Source organism: Hypanus sabinus, chromosome 4, assembly GCF_030144855.1.
Source record: "Hypanus sabinus isolate sHypSab1 chromosome 4, sHypSab1.hap1, whole genome shotgun sequence".
In the NCBI taxonomy this organism is placed as follows: domain Eukaryota; kingdom Metazoa; phylum Chordata; class Chondrichthyes; order Myliobatiformes; family Dasyatidae; genus Hypanus; species Hypanus sabinus.
In genome coordinates this window covers 97,089,443-97,101,689 of record NC_082709.1, presented here as the reverse complement: position 1 = coordinate 97,101,689, position 12,247 = coordinate 97,089,443, and the positions used below count along the sequence as shown (strand labels likewise).

Genomic DNA, 12,247 nt, shown 5'->3' with positions numbered 1-12,247 from the left:
TAAACTCAACACTCACACTCACAATCACACACTGAACACTCACACACCCAACACACACACACTCAACAAACTCAACACACACAATGCACTCAACACACACTCACACGCTCACGCACACACAACACAGTCAACACACTCAACACACTCATACTCACACTCACACACTCAACACTATCACACTCACACACTCAATTCTCAGACACTGAACACTCACAATCACTCAACACGCACACTCATACTCACACACTCACACTCAACACTCCCACACTCACCATTCCCACACTTAACACTCCCACACTCACACTTACACACTGAACACTCCCACACTACAGTCACACTCAACACTCACATGGTTACAGTTTTTTTATTAATATGTATTGCAATGTAACAATGTAGGAATGATGGTGTTAAATGCTGAGCTGTAGTCAATAAACACTAAGTATTAGTGTTGTCCAGGTGATCTAAAGCCGATGAAGAGCCAATGAGATTGTATTTGTTGTAGACCTATTGTGGTGATAGGCAAATCGCAGTGGGTACAGATCCTTGCTTAGGCAGGAGTTGATGCTAGCCATGAGCAACCTCTCAAAGGCACATGGACGAAAGAGAAGTGGTGAGCTATGTGGGCGGGGAAGGTTGGGTTGATCTTGGAGTATGTTAAAGGATTGGCACAACATTGTGGGCTGAAGGGCTTTTACTGTTCTGTGTTCTTTCTCTCTGTCCCTCCTTCTCCTTCCTTCTCTCTCTCTCCCTCTCTCTTCCCCTCCTATCTCGCTCTCTTAAGAGTTTATTAACAATATAACATGATATAATGACTTGATAAACTGGTTTGTATTTTCTTTAAAAATTCACATTGGGCTTGATTATCTGATAGATTATAACTAGAACACAGGACCAGATGAATGAAGTTAAAAGTTGGAATAAAAACATTTAAAGCATGAACAATTGTCAACAAGGGCTTTTGCATTCACAATTTCAACCTTAAACGCATACTGGTAACATGGTGTCATAGTTGTATGATTCAGATTTAAACATTCCTCCCACCACTGTTCACTATTGCCCCTAATCCTCCTGCCACCAGCTTTGGTCTGACTGAATAAAGTGCTTAGTGAGGCATTGAAATCACATCCTTCTGATTCAAAAGGATAGTTCGTGATCCAGTTGGAAGCAGACAGCCATTGTGCTCAGTTCAAAGCGCCAAAATCTTCTGGGATCCTCCACATTACGGACCGATAATTCAGCAGTATAGGTGCACAGGTCTGTCAGAGTCAAGGCAGCCAAAGGGGGCCTTCTCAGGGACAAAATAATGCCTTTGGTTGTATTGTGAAGGCTCCTTCATGAGCCTGTTGGACACTTCCTAATACTCTTGCTTCTGTTCAGAGTTGACCAATCTAATGGCCCAAAGCAGAAACTATAATGAGAGGCTGTGGGCCTGGGAAGGCTGGCGAGTTAATGTGGGGAAGAAACTCAGACCACTCTATGAGCAATACGTCGTTCTGAAGAACAAGGCTGCCAAGATGAATGGTAAGCAAGCAAACAACGACATGTGAGATGATGAACAATCATGTAAGAATGTGTCCAATGATCTAACTGGTTACTCTGTGCAGGATATGAAGACTATGGTGACTACTGGAGGCATAACTATGAAACCACTGGCATGGGAAAGTTTGCATACAACTCTAACGAACTGGTGACAGACGTGGAACGGCTGCTCAAAGAGGTTCAGCTTATTTCCATTACTGATCTTGTGTTCTGTCTATACATGGTGCATTGGGATTGTTTATTATGTTTGTTGCTTGTGTCTGTCCAGCCACTAAACTCTCAGGGCATTTCCTGAAACAATTAGCTGAACACATGGGAGAAGCAGCAGGAGATTGCATCCTGGGGTAATTGGTAGGTGGTTCATAATTGTTACGTCCAGCAAGATACAATGAAAAGGTCATTCCATACACAAATACTTTGGGGTAGCTTTAGTATCTTCTGCCCAGTGGGAGCATGAATGAAAAGAGAATGACCTGGTGGGAAGAGTCTTTGATTACGGTGACTGTTTTCTTGAGACAGCAGGAAGTGTAAACAGAGTAAATTGAGAGAAGGGTTTCCCCAAGTGTTTCATCTTTCACCCTTAAACTATAACCTCTAGTTCTAGTACTCCTAATTGAAAAACTAAAATTATTGCTACTGTTTCTCATAAAAATTATTCCATTAGCTTTATGAAAGATGCATCACTGTTGATAACCCAAGTCGATATATATAAAATGTAAACTGAGTTTATTTCCATAAGTGCATCTATGCACAGGTGCAATAAAAAACTTCCTTGCAGCAGCATCACAGACACAGAACATCATAGAAAAAGGTCAGCAAGAAAAAACACAAATACAACAAAGAAAACAGTCCAGTTTAGTGGAAGGTGAACAAAATAGCCATAGTCTTGTAGAGATTAGGGTTGCGACAGTTGGTTCAAGAACAATAGTTGAAGGGAAGCAGCTGTTTTCAAGCCTGGTGCTGTGGGACTTTTGGCATCTGTACCATTTATCCAATGGTAGCTGAGAGAAGATGGCATGGCCCAGACTGGGTGGTAGGGGTGGGGAATCACTGATGATGGATGCAGTGCCCCCTGTAGATACTACCAATGGTGTGCCCATGATGAATTAGGTGGAGTTCACTACTCTCTGTAGCTTCTTACATTCCTGTGCATTTGAACTGTTACACTAGACTATGATGCAACCAGTCAGGATACTTTCAATAGTAAATCTCCAGAAAACTGTAGATCTAAGTACATTGGTAGATCTATAGCCTCCAAAGAAAATAAGCACACTGAAGCACCCTTCCTTGTGATTACGGTACATCTGTGCTGGGCCCAGGATACATCATCCAATAACTCCGACACCCGGGAATTTAAAGCTGCTGATTTCCTCCACTGCCAATCCCTCATTTTAGACTGGTACATATTCACCATCCTTCCCTTGGTGAAGTCTACAACCAGCCCTTTAGTTTTATTGACACAGCAGGAGGTTGTTGCTGTGTTACCACTTAACCACCTGAATCATCTAATTCCAGGTGAAGGGTCTCAACCTGAGATGCCTACAGTCTACTTCTCTCATAGATGCTGCTTGATCTGCTGAGTTTCTTCAGCGTTTTGGGTGTTACTATATATAATCAAAATCTCCTTTTATACACTTATATAAGTTTCTGTGATGAAGGCAATGACAAGGGTGCTTCCACTCACCCAAAGAACATTGTCAGTGAATGGTCGATCCAGGATTGTAAACCTCTGCTGCACAAGTTATATTTTGCCTGTGTGTGATATCCTGATGCATTTTAAAGAAAATTTAATTCTTCTATTTATCAGTTCCATTGCACAAAACCCAGAGAACTGGGCATCTGAGTCTGATATTTTAAAAAGGGCCCATAATAACAGAGTACCATACCTTTCCTTAATTCCAGGAGAAGTATAATATTGGCCACTAATAACTACTGACATTAAAAGTAAGATATGAAGGCCTCCTGGTTGAGGATAGCATCTTTTCCCAGCACCACGTTATGTCATAGCCTGTGATATGCATTGAACTCAGTGTTTTTCTTTATGGGTAGCTAAGTCCAGCTCTGCAAACCCAGGAAGTAAGACCATCGTGAACTTTGATTTCTGTGTTTCCCAGTATCTCTGCAGGGTTCTGAAATTTCTATCTATCTCCAAAGACCAATATATCTTCTTTCATGGTCTTTACTCCACAGAGTCCTTCCAGAACAGCATCCAGCTTAGGCAGAAATTCCTCTACTGCTGTTTGATTCCAAGTAGAATTTCTTCAATGGTATCTGCTAAATGGTACATTGAAACAGGAGAAAGTAAACAGTGGGCCATGAACAACTTGACATCAGGAGTAGAGAGATGGCTGGAACTTATGAGTGGGATAGTGGTAATAGGGCACTCAGAAAATAACAATACGATTGTGCAGCGAATGCATTGGTTTATGAAAGGGAAAACATACTACACTTTTGCTTGTTCTTTGGAATCGTAATCAGCAAAGTAGATAGTGATGAACCAGTTAATGTGGAATTGGACTTTCAAAAGTCCCTGGTTAGGCTCCACATGTGGAAATCCTTGAGTAACATTACAGGTTTGAGAATTGTTTAACAGAACACAAGCAGGCAAATATCCAAGATCATTTTCTGGCCAGGAGTCTATGCATACCATGGTGTCAGTTCCAGGTATTTGCAATCTGTATCAAAGATTTATTCAAAGGGATCACTTATAATACATTGTAAGTTATTGATGATACACAAGTCTAGGAATGTGATTGTTAGAAGGATGCAGAGAGGGACATATACTGAATCTACTGACAGAACATAGAACACTACACCGTAAAAGAGAGGTGAGAGTGGATCTCAGACCTCTGGGAAACAATGCTGGAGAGGTAAAAAGGAGGGACAAGAAAATAGTGGATGAACTGGTTAAATATTTTGCATCACTCTTTACTTGCAGTATGGTGGAAGTTCCAGATGTCAGGGGCATGAAATGTGTGAATTTACCATAACTAGAGAGAAGCATAACTGAGGATGGATTAGTAATGATCTTTCAAGAATCGCTAGATTCAGGAGTGGTTCTGGAAGACTGGAAAATTGCAAATGTCACGCCACTCTTCAAGAAAGAAGAGAGGCAGAAGAAAGGACAGTACAGGCCAGTTAGTCTGACCTTAGTGGTTGGGAAAATGCTGGAGCCAATTATTAAGGATGAGGTCTCAGGGTACTCGGAGTCAGCATCGTTTCCTCAAGGGAAAATCTTGCCTAACAAATCTGTTGAAATTCTGTGAAGAAATAACGAACAGGATCGACAAAGGGGAATTGGTTGACAAGGTGCCACACATGAGGCTGCTTAACAAGCTACAAACCCATGGTATTACAGGAAAGATTCTAGCATGGATAAAGCAATGACTGATGGTAGGAGGTGAAGAATGGGAATAATGGGAGCCTTTTCTGGCTGGCTGCCAGTGACTAATGATGTTCCACAAGGATCTGTGTTGGGACTGATTCTTTTCACATTATGTCAATGATTTAGATGATGGAATTGATGGCTTTGTTGCAAGGTTTGTAGACAATATGATGATAGGTGGAGGGGCAGATAGTTTTGAGGAAGTAGAGAGGCTACACAAGGACAGAGAGATGACGAGAATGGGTAAAGAATTGGCAGATGGAATGGCAGTGTCTGGAAGTCTATGGTCATGCACTTTGGTAGAAGAAATGAAAGGGTTGACTATTTCCTAAATGGTGTGAAAATACAAAAATCTGAGGAGCAAAAGGACTTGGGAGTCTTTGTGCAGGATTCCTTAAAGGTTAGTTTTCAGGTTGAGTCTGTGGTGAGGAAGGCAAATGCAATGTTAGCATTCATTTCAAGAGGGCTAGAGTATAAAAGCAAGTATGTAATGTTAAGGTTTTATCCAGCTCTGGTGAGGCCTCACTTAGAGTATTGTGAGCAGTTTTGCACCCCTTATCTTAGAAAGGATGTGCTGAAACTGGAGAGGGTTCAAAGGAGGTTCACAGAATTTATTTCTGGATTGAATGGCTTGTCATATGAAGAGCATTTGATGGCTCTGGACCTGTATTCACTGGAATTCAGAAGAATGAGCTGTTGACCTTATTGAAACCTGTCGAACAGTGAAACTCCTTGATAAAGTGGATGCAGAGAGAATATTTCACATGGTGGAAGAGTCTGACCAGAGAACACAGCCTCAGAATAGAGGGGCATCCTTTTAGAATGGAGCAGAGGAGGAATTTATTTAGCCAGAGAGTGGTGAATCTGTGGAATTATTTGCCACAGGCAGCTGTGGAGGCTACGTCTTAATGGATATGTGAGGTAGTGGTTAATAGAGTCTTGATTGGTCAGGGCATGAAGGGATATGGGGAGAAGGCAGGAGATTGGGGCTGAGAGGAAAATTGGATCAGCCACGATGAAATGGTGTAGCAGACATGATGGGCCTTATGGCCTAATTTTGTTCCTATATCTTATGGTTTTATGGTATAACGTACTGGTAACTTCCTCAAAAAAGTTATAAGATTGGTTAGATGCAACCTACCATGCACGAAGCCATGCTGACTATTCCTGATCAGCTTCTGTCAATCCAAATACTCACATATTCGTTCACTGAAAATCTTCCAATAACATTTCCACTACTAATGTCATGCTCACTGGTCTATAATTTCCTCATTTAGTTTTAGAGCCTTTTTTAAACAGTGGAACAACATTAGCTCCCCTCCAATCCTCCAGTACCTCACCTGTCACTAAGAATGTTTTAAATATCTCGGCTAGGGCCCCTGAAATTTCTGCACTTGCCTCCCACAAGGTCTGAAAGAACACCTTGTCAGGCCCTGAGGATTTATCTATTCTAATTTGCCTCAAAACAGTAAACACCTCTTCCTTTGTCATCTGTATAGGGTCCATTACCTTGCCTCTGCTTTGCTTGACTGTCTGTCGTCCGAGTAAATATAGATGCAAAATATCCATTTAAGATATCCCCCATCTCTTATGGCTCAGTGCATGGATTACCATTCTGATCTTCCAGAGGCCCAATTTTGTCCATTGCAGTATTTTTGCTCTTAACATATTAGTAGATAACTTAGGATTCTCCTTTGTCTTGTTTGCTGGGGCAATTTCATGTTTTCTTTTAGCCTCCTGATTTCTTTATTAATTGTTCTCTTGCATTTCTTACACTCTGTAAGTACCTCATTTGTTCCTACCTGCCTACACCTGCTATACACCTTTTTTCCTTACCAGGGTCTCAATATCTCTTGAAGCACAAGGTTCCTTATACTTGTTATCTTTACCTTCTATTGAAATTGAGTTGAAACAGATTGACATTAGGAAAGAAACTGTGATGAGTAGACTGATAGGACTGAAAGCTAATAAATCCCCGGGTCCAGATGGCCTGCATCCGAGGGTTCTAAAAGAGGTGGCTCAGGAAATTGCGGATGCATTGGTAATCATTTTCCAAGGTTCCTTAGATTCAGGATCAGATCCTGAAGATTGGAGAGTGGCTAATGTTATCCCACTTTTCAAGAAGGGAGGGAAGGAGAAAACGGAGAACTATCGCCCTGTTAGCCTAACGTCAGTCGTGGGGAAGATGCTTGAGTCCATTATTAAGGACGAAATAGTGGCATATCTTGATGGCAGTAATAGGATTAGGCCAAGCCAGCATGGATTAACCAAGGGCAAATCATGCTTAACTAATCTGTTGGAGTTTTTTGAGGGTGTAACAAGGATGTTAGACGAGGGTAAGCCAGTGGATGTTGTGTACCTAGATTTTCAGAAGGCATTCGATAAGGTGCCACATAGGAGATTGGTGAGTAAAATCAGAGCTCATGGCATTGGGGGCAGGGTTTCAACATGGATAGAAAACTGGTTGGCAGATAGAAAGCAAAGGGTAGCAGTGAATGGGTGTTTCTCAGACTGGCTGGAGGTGACTAGTGGGGTACCACAGGACTCTGTATTGGGACCACAGCTCTTTACAATTTATGTCAACAATTTAAATGAGGGCATTGAAAACTATATCAGCAAGTTTGCTGACGATACTAAACTGGGTGGCAGTGTGACATGCGAAGAGGATGTTAGGAGAATACAGGGAGACTTGGATAGGCTGGGTGAGTGGGCAGATACTTGGCAGATGTCATTCAATGTGAATAAATGTGAAGTTATCCACTTTGGAAGCAGGAACAAGAGGGCAGAGTATTGTCTGAACTGTATAGAGTTAGGTAAGGGAGAAATGCAAAGAGACCTAGGAGTCCTAGTTCATCAGTCAATGAAGGTGATTGAGCAAGTGCAACAGGCAGTGAAGAGGGCAAATGGAATGTTGGCCTTTATTACTAGGGGAATTGAGTACAAGAGCAAAGATGTCCTTTTGCATTTGTACAGGGTCCTGGTGAGACCACACCTGGAATATTGTGTACAGTTTTGGTCTCCAGGTTTAAGGAAGGACATTCTGACAATTGAGGAAGTGCAGCGTAGATTCACTAGGTTGATTCCTGGGATGGCAGGGCTGTCTTACGCAGAGAGATTGGAGAGATTGGGCTTGTACACACTGGAACTGAGGAGATTGAGAGGGGATCTGATTGAAACGTTTAAGATAATTAAAGGATGTGATAGGATTGAGGCAGGAAATATGTTCCAGATGTTGGGAGAGTCCAGCACCAGAGGGCATGGATTGAGAATAAGAGGTCAGTTATTTAAAACAGAGTTGAGGAAAAACTTCTTCTCCCAGAGAGTTGTGGAGGTGTGGAATGCACTGCCTCGGAAGATGCTGGAGGCCAATTCTCTGGATGCTTTCAAGAAGGAGCTAGATAGATACCTGATGGATAGGGGAATCAAGGGATATGGGGACAAGGCAGGGACTGGGTATTGATAGTGAATGATCAGCCATGATCTCAGAATGGCGGTGCAGACTCGAGGGGCCGAATGGTCTACTTCTGCACCTATGGTCTATTGTCTATTGTCTATTCTGATAAGCACATACAAGCTTTGTACGCTCAGCATTTCACTTTTGGAGGCCTTCCATTTACCAAGTACACCTTTGCCAGAAAATAGCCTGTCCAAATCCAGCCTTGCAAGATCCTTTCTGATACCATCAAAATTGACCTTTCTCCAATTAAGAATCTCACCCAATTTTGATTAAAACTTCTTTTTACCATTGTAATACTCTGGGAAAAATTTCACTGACAACATGATAGTCTTTCTGCAGAAGCAGTGCGTGGGTTATGGTTATGGTTTGGAATGTATGCTGGTGGGAGATGAAGAGGGAAGACACTGGAGAGATCTGGCCATAGGATTCGACCTGATGGGGGATCGTGATTTGATGGAGCAAAGTGCCGCAAGGGACTGAGGATCTGTGAATATTACTTTCAGAAGGGTTGAGCTCCAACTTGTGTACATTTGACTGTTTAATTACAAGTTTTTGGTTTTTGGTTTTTTCTTTCTTTATTAACCCTTTGGTTAAGTTAAGATTCATAAATATAATTCCCTTAATTGTACACAATGTGCTGTATGTAGTTTCTTGGCGCTGAGCTGTAACAGGGTAGCAAATTACTCAGCATCCACACAAACTGGCATTTGGGGTGAGAGATCCACCTCAATCTTATGGGTTTGGTGGGACTAGAGTGCGTATTCCCTAGACCTATGCAGCCAAGGAAACCAGCAGGGTTTCATTTGTGGGGGCTCATCTGGGATCAGTTTCTTTGGATACTGTGTGATTGCCTTGAGCATTGATCCAGTGCATTGTGTGTTAAACTATTATCCAGTAAAGTGATAACAATACATGGTTATGGATGCTGCAGGGACTGAATGGTGGTGTGATTCCATGGTGTTACTGGTAATGAATGTCTGTGTATTGAGTGAGGTAGACATTCCGATGAATTATTGATTAGGACTCTGAGTACTGTTAAAGCATCAGGAACAGTTATAATCATGGAGCAGAGGTTTGACAAAATGGCGGGCAAAGACTTTGTTTTAGTTCAGGCTAACACTGACGTAATGGCAGTGAATATGCCTGGTACCAATGGGGCCCCGGGAGAGAGGAGGCTGTGAGCTGTCCATACTTTCTGGGAGGAGGGGAGTGTAGGTGAGCATACTGAATTGGAAGCAGAGTCCTCCATAGCTGGGGGCGGAGACTTTAAAGACAGGTTGCTCTCATTTCTTCTGACCAAGGGTAAGGAGTGGTCTGTTGTGGAAGGTCTAATGAGTCCTCCAGCAAGGGGTGAGCATTCTGAGTTGGAAGCGGGCCTTACCACCCTGGCGAATAAATGACAAAATGCCCAGGTTCAAAGTCCCAGTTATTGTAGGCTCGACATGTTCTTGGAAATAATGCCCACCCCTTTATGAGACTTGGGCAGAGCAGACCTCTCAGATGTTGGATGAGTGGCAATGCTCTGATGACAGTGATTGGTAGAGAGTTTGAGGGGGCTGTCTGCTGGCGTAGTGAGATCCTTAAAGACACAGAGCCCCTTTGCTACTTTTGTGGGCTACATACAAGCACTAGAAAATGTTTTTGGCGCGACAGGAAGCCCAATGGAGCTTCTGACAGAGTTTCAAAACATGTTTCAAGAGAAGGGGAAGAAACTTTTTGCCTATGTTTTCTGGCTAGAGTGGCAGCTGAGTTGCTTGCAGAGTGCGGGGGGGGGGGGGTGGTGGTGCATTCAAATGGCTGAGGTGAATTGGTTAAGAGTGGAGCGAAAGGCACCCGGTCACATGGCATAACTGCTTCCGGTCTCTGAATGTCTCATAAGATGAGCCCCCCTCCCTTGTTTATCAAGCTGATCAGAGAAGTAAGAGAGGAGGAGAATGCAAGAGGCCTCTGTTCACAGGGTGCAGTCCTTGGTAATAGCCCCCTTGGCTGAAGTGACCACTGATAACCCACTCATGGAGTGGTAAAGGAGCTCATGGCAGAGTTCAGGACTGAGGTCCTGTTGTTATTGGCGGGTGCAGCCACCCTGCCCTATAAAGCCAACAGGGAGTCAGACCCCTTGAAGGGATGGACTACACAGAGGGCTGCAACCAGATCCCATGAGAAGGGAAGTGGCCAGTATTATGTGTTATAACATGTCAGGTGAGAAAGGTTATGAAGGTTGGGAAAACCCTCAGAGAGTGAGCCCCCGGGTACCTAAACAGAGAGACCCAGTGAGGGAATGGCCTGGCGTCTCGGGGAGAACACATTCTCAGCAATACAACAAAGAACATTCTAAAGCAAAATAAAAACCCTCTTCCTGAAAGTTTAGTGGGGCCAAGTTCCAGAGTATCGCTACAAATTGAGGGTATTTATACTAGACCCATACTCGACACTGGCTCTCAGGTTACTCTGCTGTACTGTTCATTTTACAACCAGTATTTGACATATTTGCCATTGACACCACGCAGTGCTCTAGAGATCTTGGGTCTTAGTATGGATGACTATCCATACGATGGTTACTTGTCATTGAAGCTGTTTTCTTTCTTTACTAACCCTTTAGTTAAGATTCATAAATATAATTCCTTGGATTATATGCAGTGTGCTCTCTAAATTTGCAAATTTCACAGCCCCCACACAAACTAGTGTTTGGGGTGGGAGAGCTGGCTCAATCTCACGGGTTTAGCGGGACCAGAGAGTGTCTTCCCTAGACTTATGTAGCCAAGGAAATCAGTAGGGTTTACTACCATTAAATAAAGAAATGTATTGTGTGCTGTAAATCAATATTCATTATAATTTTTATGTAATGGCCAGAAAGGGAAATGGTTCCACTAGGGATGTGGTCTGGAAGATTCAAAGTCTTTCTGAAAATCCAAGTGAACAACATCCACTGACTCTCCTTTATCTATCCTACCTGTTACTTCCTCAAAGAATTCCAACAGATTTGTCGGACAAGATTTCCCCTTAAGGTAACCGTGCTGACTTTGAGCTAATTTACCTCCAATAATGTGCCTCCAATTACCCCCAAACTCCATCCTGAATAACATTGGACAGAAATTATTTTCAAAAGTGTTGCTTCATCAAATATCATTTATGGTTATGAGAGACCACTTGAAGCTGAACACACAATATAATTTCAGACAACCTGCATGATACAGAAATTTAGAGAAACAAGAAATTAACTTTTATTGTATATAATGGGTGTAGCGTTCTCGCTCGGGTGTGATGAAACGCCAAATTAAACGCCGAGATAAACCACAGTCAATGAAACAAGGTCGCAGTAAGATTAACCATTTACTGTTCACTCTTCACATTAACATATGGTGAAAACTGTTGATAAAACAATACAAGATTGATACAGTATTTGTTCCCTTCTTGATATCACATTTCCATTGTAAATACTTCTAAAAGTAACTATAACTACATTACATTAAAGTGCAGTATACAGGCAGAATTTACCTACGCCATTGACTACTTTAAATACACTTCAATGCAAACTATCCGCAACTCTTTAACTGACGAAAACATAAACATTATCGACCGTCGTTACTTTTAACAGGATCGGCGTTAACATCTTAGTTCAACATATTGATTATCTATTAACTTACAGTGTTGCTCTCACTGTAATTTCTAATGTTTGCAAAACAACTTCTGCTCGGGTCTGCCTCGTCGTGGGCCCCCGCCCTCGTGTTGATCTCAAACCGGTATTTTCCACAAGACGCGGCGAAACTGGATGTGACATCATCGCATGCCGATATATTTTACAGGCAATGAATATACTTTAAACACTTCTAATTCTAACTAGAAAATACTAACAAATGAATTACTAA

General features: G+C 42.3%; 1 protein-coding gene across 2 annotated transcripts in view; it reads left to right on the top strand.

The window, feature by feature from the left end:
- The window catches only part of ace2 (angiotensin I converting enzyme 2), a 209,307-nt gene that overhangs the window by 45,717 nt on the left and 151,343 nt on the right, over positions 1-12,247 (top strand). For both annotated transcript variants that reach the window (XM_059967697.1, XM_059967698.1), the window contains exons 4-5: positions 1,378-1,521; positions 1,605-1,717. In XM_059967697.1, coding sequence (XP_059823680.1) covers positions 1,378-1,521; positions 1,605-1,717 — 257 coding nt within the window. The remainder of the gene's footprint in view (positions 1-1,377; positions 1,522-1,604; positions 1,718-12,247) is intronic.